We start from the raw sequence: 24,247 nt of genomic DNA, 5'->3' as shown, positions 1-24,247 counted from the left end.
AGAGGAGCATAGCTAGTTGTGATCATCGCAAAATTTTTTCTCTGGGGTGTTCAAACTAGTATAGATAGGTGAGTCCAATGCATAGAGGGGTGAAACTGGGGTATGGATAGGTGAGTCTGGCATATAGTTAGGTGATCCGTTGCTTCACACACCCAATGAGTTTGATGAGGTCTTAATTAGCTCATGTAAGTTGGGAGGACCACTAGTGTATGAGGTTTAAATTTTAAGGCTTTTGTGCGACCAATTGTCTCCTGTTGTGGCCTTGTTTAAGGTTTAAGATGACATTAATAAACAAAATGACCTATCTCATTGTAGAATAAGTGTTCTACTTCACATGAGCATATCGAATCTAGTTGGGCATGGTGACATCAACACCATTCAAGCCTGTTGCCTGATCGTCGATCATTTGTTATTGCTTAGTGGCCCAAGTCAAGGCATTCATCACCCCTAATATCTCATTGTATGTCATGTATTTCAAAAGTGATTTTTCTTATCAACGATAGATAAAAAAAGGTTTAAGCAAAATACTTATAGTGTGATGCAGATATGAGATGATCAAGAATCGTAATGGGTCTGTTGCAAAGAAATAGTAATTTGAAAAAACTAAGTTAACAAACTGCAAAATTTTTAACAAATGGATTTGGTCTTCAAATGTTTTGGATTTGGGCACGTATTTCTACATAATTATTCAAAACCAATAAAGATTTCAAAACCAGTGATTTAGATAGAGATATGCTTAGGAGCAAATAATAGAGAGATTGAGTTTTTGATATCGTTGTATTATTGCACCGTTACGTTAAGTAATAGTCTACTCGTCACCCGGATCCCATATAACATGTTAGATTCATAATTGTTAAATAACTTGTTAAAAATCTAAAATCTCATTGGTAATTAAGTGAGGATGAATTACTTATAAAATTATCAATATAATCCCTTATTATATTTTATAGAGAATGTTTTTGAAAAATTTGCAGAATGTTTGATGTCACGTTCCGCAGGATGAAGAGGCTAGTTTTCACCGACGACGGGCGGAGGAGGGGAGGCGAGGCCGGCGAAGGGTGGAGGGGAGAGGCGAGGCTAGTGGCCAAAGCTCCACCACCCACCTCCATATGTGAACCAATTTACGACATCGCCGGAGCCGACGACGGTGATAAAACTGGTGTTGGTTTTCTGGGGAAGAAATTGGGCAGTGACGTTAGTTTTCAATAAAATCAATGAGCGGATTGGCCATCCTGGCATTAAGAACTGGCTTTCTCTGAGCGCATTGGCCATCCTCCTAGCATTATTCATTGCGGACGACGTCGTCGTCCTCAACGAGGAGAATTTCAAGCAGGAGGTCGACAAAGAGAGAGGCGTCCTCATGGAGTTCTATTCCCCGTGATATGTTTCATCCGTCTTACTTTTCCCAATTCTAGGGGTTTTCACTGGAGTTTCCCCGTTTCTAGTGTTGATCCGTCGGATTTAGGGTGTTATGCATCTTTTTGTAGTGCGGTCCGCTTTTAGATCCTGACGTTATGTGCAATTGTGTATGTGTTTGCTTTGCTTGGGATTTTTGTGTAAAATGTGAGATCTGGAGCTCGACCAGGCTTGGTATTGGGGATACTCTGTTTCAAGCTGGTATGGAGCTTTGTTGTCAGGAAAAGAAGGCGGTGAAATGGGTCGGGATATTGCTTTTTTAGGGTTTTGCAGTCATCGGGGATGTTGGTGAATTCCTGAACCATTGCGGAAATTGGTGGTGTTCGTTGTGAGGACGATCGTCCGCGATGGCCTGGATAGCTTTTTGTCGCTCTTGGGGATGGCCAAAGCCCCCTTCCCTCCGTCACCGGGCCACTGTTACATGATCCCGACAGGATTGTGGTCGTTGAAGCTCGAGGTCTCCGGCGAAATCCCGATCCCTAATTGTCATCAAACAACTAACATTTGGAACACAACCTCCTAATACGATTCAAACAAACATTGGATACAACATAACCATTTTTTTTTTTCATTTTGTCCAATTCTCGACAAACCATCAAACATATCCTTAAGTCGGCATTTCGATGCCGTATCTCATCCATTTGCGCCTTTATGCCCATACCCGGATATTGGAGATCGGGTCAGGTCGATTACCTATACAAACCCGACCCGTTGATAACCCTACATAGAAAGGCAAAGACCAAGGTCTGAGGGGCTTAAGGAGGGTTTAAGCCGCCTCCTTCGTCTCTCTCGCTCAGTCTCTCTCATGGCTTCTATCTCCTCTGGCTTCGCTCCATTTCCATCTTATTCTTCTTCTCCTCTTTTTTCCCCGCATTTTGATGTATGATGGCCCATGTTCCGCTGCAAATTTTGGGAGTCGCTCTTCGCAGAATCTCTGGCCCAATCTACTTCGCTCAAGAGCCTTAGAAAACCCTAAAACGATGTGGAGGATTGCCAAAAAACACCACCCCCTTTCGCGGGTTTTGGGTCTAGCTCATCGATCTATTACTCTCCAAAGCAGCGTTTCGGATGATTTTTCGTCGTTAGCTTCATCTTCGCGTAGATATATTCATTCTCGGTTCGCTTTAGGGTTTAGGAATCGGTGTTCTGAAGTGGGTACCCGACGGTTTTTGGGATCGATAGAAGGATTAGGAGATAGAGGCGTCGGATTGTATAGAAGAAGTATCGAAGATCAAGCGAGTTTCTTGCGTTTTATGAATGCTAGTTTTAGGTGCAGGGTAGGATCGGTGCAAGGTTTTGCTAGTGTTGCAGAAGCGGTGGCTTCGACGGACGAGGATGATTCGGCGATAGAAGAAATTCAAGGGCTTTTGGAAGAGTTCTCTGAGGAGGTGGCCAGACAAAAAACAGGGGAATTTGACGCTAAAAACAAGCCGGATTTTGGTGATTTGGGCTTTGGGAAGTATAAAGCTCTGAAGAGGAGGCAAATTAAGATTGAGACGGAAGCGTGGGAGCAGGCAGCAAGGGAGTACAGGGAGCTCTTGGTGGATATGTGCAAGCAGAAACTGGCACCAAATTTGCCCTATATGAAGTCACTGTTCCTTGGTTGGTTTGAGCCTCTTCGCGATCGCATCGTTGCTGAGCAGGAGTCTTATAGGAAGGGGAAGAGCAGGGCAGCCTATGCCCGCTATATCGATCATTTACCCGCAGATATGATGGCAGTTATCACCATGCATAAGTTGATGGGGCTGATGATGACTTCGAATGACAATGGGTGCGCTCGAGTTGTCCAAGCAGCTTGCCAAATTGGTGAGGCGATTGAAAATGAGGTGGGTAAGCTCTAATTGTGTTTGCTTGGTTGGGAGTTCTGATCCTAATCTTCTGAATTTCATGCCTTTAATCTGCCACGATAATTAAGCATTTTGGAGTTGTCATTGATCATGAACAATTTGAATGCCTTTGAACAGTTATCTTAACTTCATTTGTCCACTTAAAGTGTAAGAATTGTAGCAATAACATCTTTTGCACTTTCAGGCTAGGATTCATAGGTTTCTTGAGAAAACGAAGAAGAAACCTGCTAATGCAAATAAGGCCGAAGCAGAACCTGAAGCTGTTACCAAGGAAAAAGAATTTCTAAGGAAAAAGGTGACAAGTTTGATAAAGAAACAAAAACTACGGCAGGTGACTAAGATAGTGAAGGGAAAGGATGATTCGGAGCCGTGGGGCACAGAGGGTCATGCTAAGGTATTGATCAGGTTACATAAATCAGGTCCATGTCAAATTGACATGAGTTTGTCTAAGCTGCATTTGTCTTTGGCAGGTTGGTTGTCGTCTTATTGAGCTACTGATGGAAACCGCTTATATTCAGCCTCCGCTCGATCAGACAGCAGATGGTCCACCTGATATTCGTCCTGCATTCAGGCACTCGCTGAGAAGTCCGTCAAACCATCAACAGTAAGATATATCTTTGACATTGATGGTTTGGATATTATTATAACTACTTTTATGTGATAGGTAAATATTCATGCTTCATACTTTTTGTTTCCCAGGAATAATTCGAGACGATATGGTGTTATTGAATGTGATCCTCTAGTTCGTAAAGGACTTGATAGAACTGTAAGTGCAAGAAAATTGTTGGTCCATTAATGGCTTATAACTTAATGACAGAATAATGATCAGTTGTTCTGGTGTTGCTAGCCTTCCAACTACTATTTCTATCTTATGATTTGCACTTTTCTCTCCACATAAAATTATTGTCTCTGTGCTATCTGATAACCTTGCATTTTTGCTTTTCAAAGTATTTAATACCCGGATATGACAAAGTTTCTTTTGAAATGCTAGTTAGTTGCGAGATCATGGATTGACCTTTTATAATTCTTTTAACTACTGGGGATTGAAGAAGCATCTTATAGTTGCCTGAACTTTCGACTATGGGAAAGTCTTTTTTGGATAGCCATTTGTTCCATGTTTGGAAGAAAATAGAATCAATCTATATTCTGTGAAACTCCCTGAATGTCATATCACAGGTGGACCATTGATCTTCCTGAGCTTTAGTAACAACTGAGACAAGTATTGCTTGTTATCATACAAATTCATGTAAAGCATCCATCGGTCGCTGGATTTGTTATTTTCTTCTATGTTTCAGTTATCCTCAGAATCCAGATAAAATATGTAACTTTACATAAGAATATGTTTCTATTCCATGTTGTTAGCTGTGATCCTTAAGATCTATTGGCAACTTGACGGAGCAGAGTATCAGTTGTGAAAATCATCTGATCAAGTGTACTTTTTTTTATACCTCTTCCCTTTAACATTGTATACTTTTTGACAGGCCAGGCACATGGTGATTCCTTACATGCCAATGTTGGTGCCTCCACTCGGTTGGACAGGGTATGATTGATTCCCGGTGCTTTATTTTATTTTATTTTTTCTCAAGAGGGTTATCCTTTGACCATAGGATAAGTTGGTTTACTTTCTGCTTGCAAAATGTACATGGGATTTACAATAAGCTGAACACACAATCTATATTTTGATTAACCTTTCTTGGAACCATAAGCCTCATCTTAAATTGCTGGCTGGTTGGAAGGTCTTGCTTTTATGGCTTATTCCCTGTTTTTTTTTTTTTAAATTTTCTGTAGGATCATTTGAAACTCTGAAATTTTTAACCTCGTCATTCTTTCCAATCGTCCTAAATGATCATATGCTTATCAACAGCTATGACAAAGGTGCACATCTATTTTTGCCATCTTACGTCATGCGCACACATGGAGCAAGACAACAGCGTGAAGCAGTGAAAAGTGCTCCAAGGAAACAGTTGCAATCTGTCTTTGAGGTCTGCATTTATAAGTTTACCTTTTGGCATCCTAAAGTTATGTGATTATATTATAAGTAATTGCATTTGAGGAGCTTTTCATCCCTTTATTAGTTTCTTGTAATTTACTCATTAGCTTTGCCTGTCCACATGCACACACATATGCAAACAAACTAAATCCTATAAAAGAAGCATAACTGTTGGGAAGGCTTTTTATCAGGAACCAATGTTTTTTTGGAATGGATTTGGATATTGCCATTTATGTCTATGCAGTCTCCCTTCAAGGGAGAACACACTCTTCCATACATTGACATAAAGTAGCCTATAAGACATGAAAATAAGTAGTTTCCTAAAGCTCAACTGATGCTAGGTTACATTGTTAGACACACACAAGTGCGTGTGGTGTGCACAGATTGCATCCTTTATTCAGTATGTATATATCAGTCATAGTTACTATTATTGTGTTGACAAATTTTCTGTGATGCAACTTCTAGAGAGAAATCTAAAACTATAGAAAATCTGATATGATAAACTCAGAAAATTTTCAAAGAACAAAAAATAGAAAGAAAAAGAGAAAAACAAATGTAAATGATTTTCAAAGTTAAAACATGAAAGCATATGGACTTAAAAACACACAAACTGGAAACTATTTCATGATAATATTTCAACAGATTGAAAAAATAATAGTATTTTCTGCAATTGCAATAGAATACGTTAACATCATTTGATGAAATTCTAATGATAATGATTACAATTTTTGTCACTGTGATATGACATAGTGGAAGGAGTATAACTTAGACTGGTCTTTCATTGGATCCTCAAGTAGGTTTTGAACTATTTAATGAGAGAAGACACTTTAAAGATGGTCTATCTGTGGACGTAAGGTGACAAGTATCACAGAAGGCCTTGTGCATGTGCACACGTTCTATTTTCTCCGTGCAAGAGGACTGCCATGTACAGACGCATGATCCCATCTATTTCAATGTGCTGCTGAAAGCATAGCTGTCAGTCTTTCATGTTCTCTTGAACAAGAGCTACCTCTCTTTTATATCCTATGTAACATGGTGTGCTTCTAGAAGGGCTGCTGTACCCATGTTGACACAATGTGATGCTAGAACTTGTAACACTTGTGTATGAGTGTGCACAATCTTAGGTGCTGTCAACATGCATCTGTCTATGATTGTCCATTTTCTGGGCTTTGATCAACATTGACTGGGCTATTTTTATTCTGTTTTATTTTGTTTTTGCGTTGTTGCCTGCTTGTGTGTGCAGATGTATGTGTACATTAGTATATACATACATATATGAGTGGTTTTGTGTCTGCATCTCTGTATCCATCTTTTCCAAAAGTTGCATGTCATACCTTTTCTTAGTTGTGGTGTACCTTGTACCTGCAACTGTACCTATATGACATACCTCATATCCTTGCCAAATTCTTAGGCAGTGTTTGGACTTATTTATTTCTATTTACTCGCTTATCTTTATTTTAAAGAAGAAACAATTGCTTGGAAACAATATAAAAAAAAATTCCTATAAATTTGGGGCCAGGGCCTTTTTTATGCTTCTTGTTTAGCTTGTGTGTTATGATGGGTTCGACCAAGGTCACAAATCTTGTTGTCTTAATCTTCTGGCATGGGAAATCCCATGATAAAATGGATTTTTTCTTTTCTAGGAAAATATCCACCTATATTTAAAAAATTGAAATAAATATATGAAAATAATGAAACTAAAAATATAGAAAATTATAATAATATTTCCATATATTGGAAATAGGTGATATTTTTTAGAGTTTCATGATATTATCAGGATTTTCATGGCTTGTGTATATTTCACAAAAATATCACGATATTTTCCAAGTCTTGACAATTTTTATGACTAGAGTAGAGTTTCAACATTCAACTTAATTTGGCTTAATAAAATGTTCAAGAGTAGAAACTAACATGAATTGATATAAAACCATTTATGTTGAATTCTAAATCACCAAAATCTGGACTGTGTGAAATCTGTGCCCCTCGAGATTTGCGCCTTATAACACAAGAAAGAGACAAGAGGAAGAAAAGAAGAAAGGAAGAAAAATATTAGGGCTCATCCTCTCTCTTGGGACGTCCCTCCTTTTATAAGAATAAATATGGCCAATTACAACAGTGCCCCTCTACTATACACAACACAATACAACCTTCTAACTTGAAGGACAAAAGTACCCCTAAAGTTTACAATAACAAATACATCAATTTCTAACACTCCCCCTCAAACTGCACATGGGTCCTTGATGACCATGGACAATTTGTCTTTCAAGAACCAATGTCTTTATGGAAGATAAAGGCTTGTTGAACAAATCTTCAACTTGATCTTCTCCTCTGACAAACAATGATTGGATTTCCTGACTCTCTACTTTTTCTATGACAAAATGCTGGTCTAACTCCACATGTTTCATTTTCCTGTGCTGGATTGGATTGGTGGTAATCATCACTGCACTCATGTTATCACAAAAAAGTAATGATCTTGATATCCTTTGATGAAGTGCAGCCAAAAGATGACATCACTGCCGCCATTGCCTTATACTTGACAAAGTTACTAGGTGAGATATAAGATAAATTACATTTCCAGTCACTGACCCTTCTAGCAGAAGGGTCACTCGCCCAGTCTGCATCTGAATATGCAACTACCACCAGGTCTCCTTGTAGAAAGCTTCCTGTAAATTAGCCTATCTCTGGTGGTACCCTTAATGTATCTGAGAATTCTTTTGGCAGCTTCCATATGACTCATTCTTGGAGTGCATAATTTGAGAAAGAGGATAAATGAAGAGAGATACAACAAGAAAAAAATACAGCTACACAACTAGCTATATTAAGAAGAAGAGCATACACAAGGCTCTGATACCATATAATGAAATATGCGGAAAAGCAAAGAGTGCATTAAGCACTTACAACATCCACTAATGAACAAACAAAAGTGCTAACACCCAAACCCACAAGAGACAACACAACATAAAAATATAAATGTCTCTTATTGAAAAGAGAGAGAGCTCTCAAGAGTGAAAAATACAAGAGGGGTTCACCCCTATTTATACACAAAAAGAAGGAGAGGAGGAGTGGCCTTATGGCCTTAAAAGAAGAGCCACCTAGGGGCTCCCATGGAGTCGTTGGGAACCGACCGTTGGGGGCCCCATCGACTCCATGGTGGGGACCCTTTTAGGTGGGCAAAAATATAAAAAAGAAAAAGTAAAAAAAGAAAAAAGAATTTACAAAAAATAAAGAAAAGAAACAAGTACCCCTATCGGGTACTTGTGAAATGACTAAAATACCCCTATCGGGTATTTTAGATAATACATATATATATATATGTATATAAACATATACATATATATGAATTACATATATTTTAACACTAAGCATTCTTTTTTGGAGCTTATGCACTCTAAATTCTTCAATACAAATTCCTTATTTTTTATGCTTGTGTGCATTTGTGAGATTTGGTGGATTGTGCCTTTGTGCACAAGTGTTCTAAAGGGTTCTTGTTGTGCATGTGTGCACTCGTCAAGAATATTAAGGTCTTGATCATAGTATCTTGTTGAAGATACTTTTACAATAGCTACGGCTGATTCACAGCAGGGTGATATTCAGGAATATGCAGTTTCAGCAATTGGTATGGAGCCTAGTATAGGAAAAATTGAATCTATAGTGGAGACTGCTCAGCCAATACAGCTTAGAAAGTCATCATGTGTCATACATCCTATTCAGCGCTGGGTAAGTTATGAGAAATTCTCTGCTGAATTTTTGACCATTGCTGCATCCATTGATAACAATCAAGAACCTAGATTTTATGTTGAAACAAGTGTCAATCCTAAATGGGTTGATGCTATGAATGAGGAGATATCGTCACTGCATGAATGTGATACTTGAAAAGTTGTACCTAGACCCACTAACAAAAAAATAGTTGGGTGTAGATAGGTGTACAAAATAAAGTACAAAGCAAACGATAGCATAGAAAGATACAATGCGTGGTCGGGTGCCAATGGATACACTCATGAGCATGGATTGGATTTCGATGAGACGTTTAGTCCAATAGTGAGAATGGGAACCATCTAGATTGTGTTTTCCTTGGCTACCACCTATGGTTGAGAACTCAATAAAATGGATGTCAAAAACGCAATTTTTCATTGAAACTTGCATGAAGAAGTATATATGGAGCACCCACTTGAATATCTTGAAGCAGATGTTCAGACCACAATCCTTCGCTTAAAGAATCCATCTACAGTCTAAAACAAGCATCTCCTACATAGTTTGAGACTTTTAGCATAACTATTCAGACCACGGGTTTCATCAGGAGTTAGTGTGATTATCCACTCTTTGTTCATTTTGATGGACTGCATATTACCATCGGTCTTGTGTATGTTGATGACATAGTCATCGCAGGGAGTGACCCCAGAAGAATCACCAAGCTTAAAGGCATGCTCAACAGTAAATTTTAGATGAAAGACCTTGGAGCTCTGAGGTACTATATTGGAGTGGAAGTTAATCAAGGTAAGGATTTCCTTGTTTTGATGCAGCAAAATTATGTGATTGATCTTCTTTCACGATTTGGCATGACTGATTGTAAACCTGTCCAAACACCCTTAGCTATGAAAGTGAAGATGACAAATGATGGGGTTGAAGATGAACCAGAGAAGTTCAGGAGTTTGGTTGGAGCATTGCAGTACCCGACCTTTACCAGACTTCATATTGTCTTTGCAGTAAATCATGTTTAACATGATTGCCGGGTTTAGATACGGCAAGAACTTCCTCTATGCTTTTACCCATGCTATGCCTAGTCTCTTCTTGAGTAATCTCGGCAATAGCCTCTTCTAAGGGAGGAAACATAGATCTATGGAGAAGTGATGATCTAACTTGTCTAAATTCGGGACGAAGCCCAAATAAAAATTGAAACAATCTATCTTGTTCCATTTGTTTTTGTCTTAGTACCACATCCTCCATAGCCACCCATTTAGGCTCTAAAAGAGCCAATTCATCCCACAAAGGATTTAGAGCACTATAATAATCTTGTATGCTCATGTCACCTTGTTTTGTGGTTCTTACTTTTTCTTGCAAAAAATAAGCTCTTGCAAGATCCTTTTGGGTAAACATACTCTTCATAAAAAACCAAACTTCATTTGCCCGGCGGAATTTTGCAATATTTGCACATACCTTGAGTTCGACATTATTCATAAACCATGCTAGGATTTTTGCATGGTTGCTCTCCCAATCTTCCATTTGGTGATTATAATCTTCAATGGCCTTGAGACGAGCATCGCCTTCAAGTGCTTTCTCTTGATCTCCTTCCATCTTTGTGAGCTTAAGTTGGGGTTCCGGAACGGTTCCCATTACATAACCCCAAAGCTTCTTGCCTTTGAGATTATTCTCCATTGCGGATGCCTACATCATGTAATTTTCCCCATTGAGTTTGAATGATAGATCGATCTTGACTTCCATTGCTACAAAATGAAGATGTGAGAAAGAAAGGAAGTAGAGAGAGACACGATTTTACCTTAGAAGATCGTATGGCTCTGATACCATGTAATGAAGTATGCAGAAGAATTCAAGAATGCCAAAGCATTCACAATGTCCAACACGGACAAAAGAAACAAGCACAAGAGAGAAAATCCACCAAGGGATATACGAAGGGCCTTATAATAAGGCTACACACATAAAAGAATATTTCTTTTATTGAAGAGGAGCTCTCTAAAAGCCATACCAAATACAAGGGGGGTTCCCCCTATTTATATGAGAAGGGAGACCAAAGGGGGCTCCCAATAGAGTCGTTGGGAGCCCCCAACGACTCCATTGTGGGGTCCCTTTTCGGTATCCCAAAGTACATTTAAAAAATAAAAAACAAAAAATAAAAAACAGCAAAATAAAAGAAATAAAACAAGTACCCCTATTGGGTACTTGTGAAAAGACCATAATACCCCTATCGGGTATTATGGTAAATACATCTATATTTATATATATAGATGTATTATTACATATTATTACATATGTCTTAACAGGGAGTTTCAAGTTGCTCATATAATAGAGATCTCCCCTCCTATGGCCTTGCCCAATCTGCTTCCCGGACCAGAGATCCTGTATAGAGCAATCCTTAGTTGAGAAGGAGATTTCACATCCATGAAAAGTTTAAATTAAGTTGAGGTACAACTCTCATGTTTGGCACAAAGAAATCTTTTGAAAAGTTTAAAGTTCCAAAACTTTTTACTTGTAAAGATGTACCATCGGCAGTTGAAACATAGGAGTTTTTATAATTATTACACAAATCAGAAAGCTCATTTTCAATATGAAAGGAAGCTCCAGAGTCAAGGATCCAAGAAGACATACCTGGAGGAGAGGAAGAAGCTATGGCAGCACCCGAGGTTGATGGTATCTTGACTAGAGTTTGTAGTGCTTTCGATAGTTGAGCAAGAAAAAAAGATTCCTTCCCTTTGATGATTTCCTCTTTCTTTTGAGTAGCTTCTTCAACGGAAGCAACCTTATTTTTAGGTGCTTCATTTAACTTAGGGCAATTAGGTCTTATATGACCCGGCTCTTGACAATGATGGCAAATGGCTTTTCTATAGTTGCCATTATAATTATTTTGCCTTCCAAAATGTGGAGGTTTGTAAGCTTTCATATGGTTGTCGGGTTTTGATACGACCACGACATCATCTCCTCCTTTAATCATGCCAAGACGAGTTTCTTCTTGGCATATTTCGGCTATGGCATCTTCCAAGGGAAGAGGCTTAGATCTATGTAGGAGGGAAGATCTAACTTGTTCATATTCGGGCCTAAGCCCATGTAAAAATTGGAAAAAGTGCTCTTTTTCCATTTGTTCTCTCCTTAATTCCACATCCACACTAGAAACCCATTTTGGTTCTAGTAAAAATAGTTCATCCCATAGGGGACCAAGAGTGCTAAAGTAATCCCTTACACTCATTTCTCCTTGCTTGATAGTCCGGATTTTTTTTGAAGAGAGAATTGACGAGCAAGGTCTTTTTGAGTAAACATACCTTTCATAAAGAACCATGCTTCATTAGCCATCCGAAACTTGGCAATGTTGGCGCAAATCTTGAGCTCCACATTGTTCATGAACCAAGCAAGAATCTTGGCATGCTTACTTTCCCAATCTTCCACTTTAGATTGGTGATCTTCAATGGCCTTCATGTGGGCATTTCCTTCAAGAGCTTTTTCTTGATCACCATTCATCTTAGTTAGTTGGAGTTGTGGTTCCGGAATGGTGCCCATAACGTATCCCCAAAGTTTTTTACCTTTGAGGTTGTTCTCCATGGCGGCGGCCCACATCATGTAGTTGGAGCCATTGAGCTTGAAGAAGAGATCAATCTTTTGTTCTCCTTCCATTTTAATCACTTGGTAAGCAAGGGAATGGAGGAAGAAAAATGATTATATGTCATCATTGTTATGAGCCGGGACATATTAAACCCGTTTGCCCAAAGCTAAATGGGGCATTCAAGCCAAAGGTGGCTTTCGTTGAAGAATCATCCACCAAAGAAGATGACGGCAAGAACGGGGATCTCAAAGATACTCTTGGACAAATCTCCTTGGCTCTCCAACAAATTCTAAAGGCTACTTCTTCCACCTCCGGTGCCGCCATTGCCTCATCATCACCTCCCGGTACGTACTCTTGGATTTTAGATTCCGGAGCCTCTTTTCACATGACTCCTCATGAAAATGCATTAACTAATGTGCACACCAATTCAAAAATATCTTGTGTCTCTACGACCGATGGAACTTTTCTCAAAATAAATGGTATTGGAACTCTTGATTCTAAAAATGTTCAAAATTTTCTTGTTCCAAAAGTTAGAATAGTTCCTAAATTAAATCTTAACCTCTTTTCCGTTTCTCAAATAGCCGACCATGGATGTGAAATATCTTTCTCATCCCAAGGGTGCTTTGTGCAGGATCTCCGGTCCGGGAAGCGGATTGGGCAAGGCCATAGGAAGGGAGACCTTTATTTTATGGATAACTTAATACTTCCAAATACTTCATTTTGTACTTATGTCCAAGACAAAAATATTGAAACTTGGCATAAAAGGCTTGGACATCCAAGTTACTCTAAAATGTATCTTTTTTCTTTTGGAAATTAGTTTTGTAAAGAACAAGATATCAATTGCAAAGATTGCATTTTTGGAAAAATGAAGTCTACTCCTTTTCCTATTAGAACTTTTGTGACAACAAGACCTTTTGAATTAGTGCATTCCGATGTGTTCTATCCAAAGGTGGTTATTCGTATTATGTTACTTTTATTGATGATTATACTAGATATGTATGGATTTATTTTCTTAACTTTAAATCGAAAGTTTTTAACTTCTTCAAAGAATTTCATGCAAAAGTTCAAAATCAATTTCAAAGTCAAATATCTATTCTTAGATCCGATTCGGGTGGAGAGTACTTATCAAATGATTTTCAATCATATCTAAAACAACATGACATTTGTCATCAAAAATCTTGCCCAAGAACTCCTCAACAAAACGGTCTAGCGGAAAGAAAACATAGACATATTTTAGAAACCACTAGATCCTTACTCATTTCTAAAAATATTCCTAAAAGTTTTTGGGCCGAAGCCGTGTTAACCTCCACCTATTTAATCAATAGGATGCCATCTCCCCTCTAACTCTTTTTGTAACCATGTCCAAGATAAAAATATTGAAATTTGACATCAAAGACTTGGACATCCAAGTTTCTAAAAAATGTACTCCTTTCCATTTGGAAAGAAATTTTGTAATGAGAAACATTTTGTTTGCAAGAATTGTATTTTTGGCAAAATGAAATCTACTCCTTTTCTAAACCAAAATTTTGTGTCCAAAAGACCTTTTGAGTTAGTCCATTCAGACGTTTGGGGTCCTTCCCCGGTCATGTCTAAAGGAGGGTACTCCTATTACGTTACTTTCATTGATGACTACACTAGGTATGTATGGATCTACTTTCTCAATTTAAAATCCGAAGTCTTTGACTTCTTCAAAAAATTTCATATGATAGTTAAAAATCAATTTTCAAGTAATATCTCTACTCTTAGATCCGATTCGGGTGGAGAATATTTATCAAATGAATTTCAAAATTATTTAGAAATAAATGGAATTTGTCATCAAAGATCGTGTTCTAGGACTCCCCAACAAAACGGCTTGGCCGAAAGAAAGCATAGGCACATCATGGAAACCACTAGGACACTCTTTATTTCCAAAGAAATTCCAAAGAGTTTTTGGGCCGAAGCGGCCTTAACCTCAACTTACTTAATAAATAGAATGATATCTTTATCCTTACAAAATACATCTCCATATGAAAAACTATTTGAAAGAACACCTGATTTCAATAGATTAAGAATTTTTGGATGTAAATGTTTTGTCCTTACACATAAACGGGACAAATTATGTCCTAAAGCTATTGAATGTGTTTTCTTGGGATATGGAGAAAATCAAAAGGGTTTTAGATGTTTTAACTTGAAAAATAACAAACTCTGTGTATCCAAAGATGTAACCTTTTTAGAAAATGAAAATGACTTTGTGAAAACTAAAGATATTGACCAAAGTGAATATGCTTTTTTATTTGATCTTCTATCTCAAGAAGATGAGACTCCTCAAGAAGAGGAAATCTCTAATGAGTCTTTGAATGATCTAGAGGATATTCCTCTTGACAGTGTTATAGATGAAAGTGATAGACCAATCCAAACCTATGTTAGGCGTGGTCAACAAACTCAAATGAGCGCCTTAGAAAAATACTCTCAAGAGTCCAACATAGAAGAAACTTCTTTAAGGAGATCCGGCCGAATCTCCAATCCTCCTAATAGGTTTGTTTCCTATGAGTCTCTAACTCCAAGATATAGAGCGTGTCTAATTGCGTTGCACTCATTTCATGAACCTTCACACTATAATGAGGCCAAAAACATTCCCCAATGGGTTGAAGCCATGAACTTAGAGCTTAGTGCCCTTTAAAAGGCAAAAACTTGGGAAATAACTTCGTTACCCACTGGAAAGAAATCAATTGAATGTAGATGGGTCTTCAAAATTAAAACTAAGAGTGATGGTTCATTAGAACGTTATAAAGCACAGTTAGTAGCTAAAGGATATGCTCAAGAATATGGTATAGATTATGAAGAAACCTTCGCACCTGTTGCTAAAATGACTAGTGTTAGGACTCTTATTGCCATTACGTCACTGAAAAAATGGCCTATCTATCTACTAGATGTTAAGAATGCATTTCTAAATGGCGAATTAAATGAAGAAGTTTACATGGATCCCTCACCAAGAGTATGTATTGGTAAAAATAAAATTCTCAAACTTAAAAAGACATTATATGGTTTAAAACAAGCCCCAAAGGCTTGACATGATAGATTTAGTAATGTAATGACAAGTTTGAATTTTCGTTCATGTTATACTGACACTGCTTTGTTTGTGAAAAGTGCAAGGTCTTCAGTAGTTATTTTACTACTTTATGTTGATGATATGATCATCACTGGAAGTGATGAGCAAGGAATTTATGATATTAAGAAAGTTTTAAAAGAACATTTTGACATGTCTGATCTTGGTTTCTTAAGATACTTTTTAGGGATTGAAGTGGCGTACTCTCATCGAGGGTACATTCTCTCTCAGATGAAACTAGCTGCTGACATTTGTTCTAGATCTGGTATCTTCGATGATAAGAAGACAGAAACCCCTGAAGTCATCAATGCAAAGTTAAGGTTGGAAGATGGAACACCTCTCGAGGATCCTACTCCGTACCGGCAACTTGTTGGGTCTCTAACCTACTTATCCATTACTCGGCTAGACATAGCTCATGCTGTCCACTCTGTCAGTCAGTTTCAACATGCACCTACAACCGTGCACATAAGTGCAGTCTTAAGGATCGTCAGATATATCAAAAACACCATAACTAAGGGAGTTTTTCTTTCCTTCTCATCACTTGATTTAATTGCTTATATTGATGCTGATTGGGGAAGAAATCCCAATGACCGAGTCTCAATTACGAGATTTTGTGTTTTCTTAGGTGACTCTATGATTTCTTGGAGATGCAAGAAGCAACACAAAGTATCCTTGTCCTCAACGGATGCGGAATATCGTGCTATGGCCACTACAACCATGGAACTTGTATGACTAAGAAGTCTCCTCAGTGATATGGGCATTGTCATCTCTACTCCTTCGAAGATGTGTTGTGACAACAAAAGTGCAATTTATATTGCAAGCAATCACACCTTCCATGAGCGTACTAAGCATATTGAGATGGACTGCCATTACGTACGTGATGAATACCTGAGAGGAACCATAGCACTACCTTACGTCACATCGTACTACCAGTTGGCGGACTTTTTCACTAAGGCCCTTGCTGCTCCTCGTTTTTTGTTTCTCCTTAACAAGCTTTCGGTTATATCCCCGTAAAGCTTGAGGGAGGGTGTTAAAATATATGTAATTCATATATATGTATATGTTTATATACACATATATATATGTATTATCTAAAATACCCGATAGGGGTATTTTAGTCATTTCACAAGTACCCGATAGGGGTACTTGTTTCTTTTCTTTATTTTTTGTAAATTCTTTTTTCTTTTTTTTTTCTTTTTTCTTTTTATATTTTTGCCCACCTAAAAGGGGCCCCACCATAGAGTCGATGGGGCCCCCAACGGTCACATTTGTGACCGTTGGGGGCTTCCAACGACTCCATGGGAGCCCCTAGGTGGCTCTTCTTTTAAGGTCATAAGGCCACTCCTCCTCTCCTTCTTTTTGTGTATAAATAGGGGTGAACCCCTCTTGTATTTTTCACTCTTGAGAGCTCTCTCTCTTTTCAATAAGAGACATTTATATTTTTATGTTGTGTTGTCTCTTGTGGGTTTGGGTGTTAGCCCTTTTGTTTGTTCATTAGTGGATGTAGTGGATGTTGTAAGTTTGTTGTCAAACAGTTTTTGGGTTTGCTCCACAATCATCCTAGCATGTTCAACATGCCGGTGAATCTCTTCATTCTTGTCCACATGGGAGGATGAGATCCCTCCATGGTATGAAGTTTGATATGATACCAATCTATTGTACCAGCAGAAATTTTTGTGTTGGTGTTGGATGCAATGACGTTGAAATTAAGAGATGAACCAACAGGAAGATCTAGATCTGCAATTGTCGAGTACTTCAATTAAAGTTTGGTGGACTCAATAGGATCGAACCTGTTATTCCTCGACCTTGGGGCCTGTGGGTGATGTGTCCTAGGTTATGAATCCTGGTTAACAAGATGAGGAATAGGCCAGAGGTTCTTAGTTATTGCGAATAAGCTGGACAAATGAAACATGGCAAATTGAGAAATCAGGTAGGTGCAGTTTTGGCTAGGGAGATGGTTTGGGTATAACACATGATCCAAAATATATAGGACTAGGTCCAGAGGTTCTAGGGAGGCCTAGAGACATATGAGAGGGTATGGGAGTTGCTAGATAGGAGTATAGGTTGCTGACAGTCCATGTTACCATAATAGGCTTCTTGGGTAGGTCGATCTAACGATATGGGTTGATTTTGGATTCATGGCTCTGGAGAACATACACTTGATAAGGGTTGAGATTCAGATATGGAGGTTACTTACACATCTATAATAGGCTGGGAGAGTGTCTCCCACGATCTGGTATGTAGGTACATGATCTGAAGAGTAGCAACACCACTGGCTTGCTGAAGGAGAAGGACCGCATGACCCACCACTCAGGCTCTCAGCAACCCTATTTAGCAGAGAGGTCCTTGGGCAAGAGAGCTCAGGTTTAATTCCATTATTGCTCAAGTAATTTGAAAAGGTCACATACAAATTCTTCACCACCATCACTACTAAACGGTGTTTTTTTTTGTGACGATTGGGTTTCGCCAAACAATTTGAATTTATGAAAGGTCGATGATACCGGGTCTTTAGATTTCAAAAAGTAGATTCAGGTATATCGTGTGAAATCATCAATGAAAATCATATAATATTTCGATTTGGACAAAGACATAATTGATGATGGCCCCAAATATCAGAATGAATTAACTCTAAAAGAAATAAAGCTCTTTTATTAGAAACACCAAAAGGAAGTTCATGACTTTTAATGAGAAGATGACATTGACACCTTTGATGCCTTACCTTTCAAAGAGATAAGGCCTTTATTGCACGCCCAATAAAACTAGAATTACAATGCCCTAGACGTTTATGCCACAACTCGACATTATTTTTGGGGAGATCCATATCAAATACGAGAACTTGAGGACGATGAACAAGTGCTTAATTGACGACATATAATCCTCCATATCGTTTCCCTTCAACGAGGTTCTGCTTCGTCACTTTGTGTGAATATTTTTCACAGAAACAGATGAAGAAGAGAAAGAAATGTGAGAATTAGTTTGATCGGTATGCTGAGATATAGAAATCAGATTACGTTGAATGTTAGGAACAAGGAACGTGTTAGGAAGATAAAATGACCCACTAGGAGTAGGTATAGTGGCGGTTCCTATGTGAGTGATGGGATGAAATTTTCCATCACCTGTGATAATCTTCCATTATCGCGATAGGGAACAAGATTTGTGAGTGACGTGATGAGCAACACTAGAATCTAGAAACCATGCATTTTGAGGCAATGACTGAGTAGTAGAAGTTGTCTACACTTGCTAATTGAAATTCGCTGGCCAAGACAGGCTAATTGAATTGCTCTGCTGCTAGTTTGGGCCTGCTGCCCAAGGAGTACCATGGGAACCACCTTGCAGTCCCATCTGACTTAAAGATGCACTTAAGGTATCCATATCTTGATTTTGGCCAGAGGTAGAAGATGGAGCAACAAAAGGAGCATGTCCAGGATTGAAACCAGCATTATATACTCTTGATCGGGGTCCTCTTACATTACCAACACCGTTGCTTGGTGGAGAAAACTGTAAAAAACAAGCAGGATTTGTCACCGTGGGAGGGCGATAGGTTGGGAAGTACCTCCAATAGCAAGTATAGCATGTGTGGCCTCACTTCCCACACATTCGACAGATCACATTATGATGATTGGCATTGTTAGAAGAATTAGGACTAGGATTATCACACCTGTTGTCGAAGGTGCTCTAACCACATCCACATGAGGTATTGGCTGCCAGCATCACTTCATGTTGGGACCACAAGTCTTCCTTTTTTGGTGGATATGCAAAATGTAGACTCAAACTCCAAGAGCATAGATCTGAGCTGATCAAAGTTCGCCCTCTTCTCACATCCCATATACATAGCTATGAACATATTGTACTTGTCTCCCAGTCCTCGAAGAGTCTGAGTACACACGTCCTCATTTGACACGGGCTTCCAATAGCAGCCAGCTGAATGACAACATATTTGATCTTGTCTAGGAATTCAACATCACTATTGTTTCCTCTCTTTAAAGCACCAAATTCAGATTTGAGGTGGTAAACTTTAGGAGTAGATATTTGTTCATACCATGTGTGTAAAAACTCCCACAACTCACTTACAGTGCCTCCCGTTGGAGTGTGAAGTAGAACTTGCCTTACCATGGTGGCCGTGATTAACGCAACAACGACCTGATCATTCTTGAACTAAGTTGTATTATCTGGATTTCTAACATAGACTATAGATTCAGGAGTTACTTTTTTGGCTGCCTCATTTTCCTTTTCTTTTGTTCCTTTTCGAGTTTTTGCCACAAATTCCAGTGGGGCAGATTTGGGTCCATCGAGATGTCCCATTAAATCATGACTACAGATGAAGGAGTGTTTTGTTTTTTCCAGTTCATGAAGTTTGTCTCATCCAACTTTTCAGTGACAAGCTAAGAAGGGAGGATGTAATTGAATTTGACAATGACATGAAGGTAAAGAGGATAGAAAAACTGAATCAAGGAAGATGAAGACAGAACCTGATACTCCGGCACACAGAACCAGGCTGCTGACATCAGCAGATGATGACACTCCCAATATATGTATATTTTTTCCTTTTTTTAGAAAAAAAATCGACACCTAATATTCCTTTTAAAAAAAAAATTTGACACCTAATATTCCTTTTAAAAAAAAAATTTGACACCTAATATTCCTTTTTTTTAAAACCAGGTGTAGATTAAAATATCAACAGCAACAACAACGAATATGCAGAGGTGAGTCTAAAGAAGACGAAAAACTTTTTGTTGAATCTTTGGGTCAAGAAATAATATAAAAGAGAATAGAAACGATGAATGAGATTTAGATGTAGAGTAGATCTAATAAAAGAAACACAGATCTAGGGTAGATCGAATGTAAAGAGGGACGATATATGTGAGATTCAGACCTAAGGAAGATCTGAAAGAAAGGAAAAGATGGAAAGCAATGTTACGGGATAGAGAAGGGAAAATAGTCAAGATCTAATGGGACTTACTCATGCGTCGCTCTGATACAATGTGAAATTTGCATACCTTGAGATCTGTGCCATGTAACACAAGAAAGAGACAAGATGAAGAAAAGAAGAAAGGAGGGAAAATATTAGAGCTCATCCTCTCTCTTGTGACCTCCCTCCTTTTATAAGAATAAATATGACCAATTACAATGCCCCTCAGCCTTCTAACTTTAAGGACAAAAATTCCCCTAAAGTATACAATAACAAATACATCAATTTCTAACAGACTAATCTGGATCCAACTCATGGATCTAATATAAGGATCATATGGATCCATTTAGCTTTTTGACCTGATATCAACACATTTATTGCCATATTAATTTTCATAGGACCAACAAAGCCCACCATAGGCTTAAATTGGACACATTTGATCCAAATCCGAGCAGATGTGAACCCACAGACTTTCACCTTGGATCCTCATTATTCCGATGCATATTGAATTTACAGTGGATCTGAAAACACATTAAAATTATCGTGCCTATTTTAGTTCTATATTTGATGTAATTGAATCCAATATATCTGCAATCCGTGTACCTCAAGTCACCTTTATGTGCAAAAAGTGTTCTAAATAGTTTACCAAACCATAAACAATAATGTCTTGAATCAAGCTTTTAGTTCAAACACATTAGCATGAAGCATTAAAGATTTTGGTTTTTTTAGTAATACTTAAAAGTATTCCAGTTACTTGCTCCATATATGGGTCTTAATATATGTATATATCAGAGTTACAGGAAGTTTCTTAGATAAGTGGGAAGCTCGCTTCCCAGAAACTTGTTTCGAAAGAGTGATACTCATCACTTCCGAAACTTGATGAGAATCTCCATTCCACGCATCTCCTATGCTTTCCACACACTTTTTCTATTCTTCTTATATGTTCTCTCACTCTACTTTTCTTACTTTTCATGTTTTTTATGTATTTCTTCTCACGCTTCTCACTCACTTCAATGTGTTTTCTCTAAATTGGCAGTCATCATTTTTTAGATTTTTTAAAATTTAATTATTACGTTAAAAAATCATGAAATTTAACAATAATCACTTTTATTTTAGTTTTTATTTGCATCCATTTCTATTTTCATTCAATTCTTAGTGTCTTATATTGCTTTTTTTATTCCTCGCTTCCTGCTTCCTATACATTTTAAAATACATGCTTCCTATACATTTTAAAATACATCGCTTCTCGCTTCCGTTTCCCCCTTCCACTTCCTAGTCTGACAACCTTGGTATATATATGTATGTGTGTATATATGTATACATGCTTACACATCAATATATGGGATTACATGCATATGCACATGTATCTGCCTTTTCTCAAGTAATTATTTCCATGCAGGCCTTGGATACACTTGGGAGTACCAAATGGAGGGTTAATAAAAGGGTGCTTGCAGTAGTAGACAGAATTTGGGCTAGTGGAGGTCACCTTGCAGGACTAGTTGACTGTCAAGATGTAAGTTATTATTCTGATATATGAAAAGATAATTAGTTTTCTTAGAAGAGAAGCTATATGGTTGTTTTGCTTGTCCCTTGGGATGTATTTGGATGCCATAGAAAATGTGGCCTTTCCTCAGAAACACACAAAAAACTGGGGTGTTTCCTTGGGCCCACAGGAAAGCTGGTACTGAAATCAGTGAGAAAATTGTCCCTGCGTGGAGCCTGCTTCCTTGTAACACAAACACACCCTTAGAGATCGGGAAATAGTATTCTTTACAAAAGATCTTTTAGTTTGATTAATTTTTGTTTTTAAGCAAGTATGTTGTTGCTTTTGCACAATATATGAATATACTGAAGTAGGTTTTCCATGTATAGCCTTTGTCTTTATTATCTGGTCAACATACTGGCAGGTCCCTTTACCGGAGAAGCCAGACACGGAGGATGAAGCAGTTCTGAGGAAGTGGAAATGGAGTTTGAGGAATGCAAGAAAGGAAAACAGTGAGAGATACTCACAGCGGTGTGATGTGGAGCTTAAGCTTGCTGTAAGAGTTTGTCATTACGTCTGCTATAATATTTCCAATCTGTTGCATGTTAGTGATGTATGCTGATCTTATGCTCTCCTCAGGTGGCTCGCAAGATGAAGGATGAAGAAGGATTCTACTACCCGCATAATTTAGATTTTCGTGGACGGGCATATCCCATGCATCCATACTTGAATCATCTTGGATCAGATCTTTGCAGGGGGGTCCTAGAGTTTGCAGAAGGGCGCCCACTAGGGAAGTCAGGATTACATTGGTTAAAAATACATGTGGCAAATCTATATGCTGGTGGTATTGACAAGCTATCATATGATGGCCGATTAGCTTTTGTTGAGAACCACTTGGATGATATATTTGATTCAGTGGATAGACCTCTGGAAGGTTCAAGGTGGTGGTTAAGTGCAGAAGATCCCTTCCAGTGCTTAGCCGCTTGCATCAATCTTTCTGATGCTTTAAGGAGCTCTTCACCAGAAACAACCATTTCACATGTGCCTATTCATCAGGTGATAATTTCCAGAATCTCTTAACATTTTAAAGTATTTCCTTGAGTTGCAACAGTTGCAATATGCATTATCTCAAATGCCACTTGTTCCAGTTATGGAGGACATCAGATTCCAACATCTGGATCTGATGTTTCATCACACACTGCTCATTTCTATTTATCTAGTACTCTCTTCTTTATATTGCTGAGTTTTGTTTTCCCCTCCGGGGACATACATGCTGGAATTCATATAGATGTTAATGTAATGAAATGAATATCTTCACAAAAACACAAATGCTCACAAGTGTCTATTAAAGACATCTTAATCATAACCCACAAAAGGGCACAAATGAGAGAACTCGAGAAGAAAAATAATAAATTTATTTCATTCACATAAATTGCTTAAAAAACATTCTTACAATGAGAGGGGAGTTACCCCTATTTACACACTTAGAGGGAGAGGAATGCCTTTAAGAGGCTCTAAAGGAGTCGTCGTAGCAAGTCCAACGACTGTATTTGTAGCCGTTGACTTTTCAAACTAGTCAACATGAAAATGTTGACTAGTTTGAGTCTAGTTAAAAAAGAACTAGACATCCTAAAAAGACAGAAAAAAATAAATAAAGAAAAGGAAAAATAATATATAACTATATAAATAATATATATATATATATATATGTATTATTATAATTATATATACCTATACACTATGTCACACAGACTCTTCTAACAGGGCACCGCACCCGCGTCGCACCCAGGCGGGTGCGACACTTGGACATAACTTCCTTTGTGTTAGGTGAAGTCAACCATACTGAGGCCCATTTCTATCCAAAAGTAGATTCACTTAACCCTAATCAAGTCCATTTTTATCTATATTATATTATATAAATACATAAATGCACACACATACACATAGTGTTAACTTAAAATTGTTAAAAATTATATATATATACACCCTCCCCTCACCCCACACCCAAGTTTTTTTAAAGTGCCGCACCCGCACCTATATGACATAGCCTATACATTTATGTATATATACTTTTTAACACTCTTCAAAACTTATAGTACAATGAGCGAAAGTTTGTTTAGGAGGAAATGAAATCTAGGAGCAACGAGAGGTTTGGTGAAGAAATTTGCTAATTGGTATTCTGCTGTAACATAAGGTAGATCAGTGGTCCTATGTAGATACTTCTCTCTGACATAGTGACAATCCATTTCA

At 38.0% G+C, this 24,247-nt stretch overlaps 1 protein-coding gene across 1 annotated transcript in view; it reads left to right on the top strand.

The window, feature by feature from the left end:
* The first annotated feature begins 1,657 nt into the window (after window positions 1–1,657).
* The window catches only part of LOC149848062 (DNA-directed RNA polymerase 1B, mitochondrial-like), a 39,529-nt gene continuing 16,939 nt past the window's right edge, over window positions 1,658–24,247 (top strand). The window contains exons 1-9 of the mRNA XM_090017242.1: window positions 1,658–3,242; window positions 3,448–3,657; window positions 3,734–3,867; window positions 3,963–4,029; window positions 4,745–4,803; window positions 5,128–5,245; window positions 21,914–22,027; window positions 22,422–22,553; window positions 22,637–23,053. Of these exons, the coding sequence (XP_089873368.1) occupies window positions 2,295–3,242; window positions 3,448–3,657; window positions 3,734–3,867; window positions 3,963–4,029; window positions 4,745–4,803; window positions 5,128–5,245; window positions 21,914–22,027; window positions 22,422–22,553; window positions 22,637–23,053 (2,199 nt within the window). The 5' untranslated portion in view covers window positions 1,658–2,294. The remainder of the gene's footprint in view (window positions 3,243–3,447; window positions 3,658–3,733; window positions 3,868–3,962; window positions 4,030–4,744; window positions 4,804–5,127; window positions 5,246–21,913; window positions 22,028–22,421; window positions 22,554–22,636; window positions 23,054–24,247) is intronic.

The sequence above is a fragment of the Nuphar pumila genome, chromosome 1, assembly GCF_984573655.1.
Source record: "Nuphar pumila chromosome 1, dmNupPumi1.hap1.1, whole genome shotgun sequence".
Lineage (NCBI taxonomy): Eukaryota > Viridiplantae > Streptophyta > Magnoliopsida > Nymphaeales > Nymphaeaceae > Nuphar > Nuphar pumila.
Note: the sequence above shows the minus strand (reverse complement) of the source record. Positions and strands in the feature narration are given on the sequence as shown.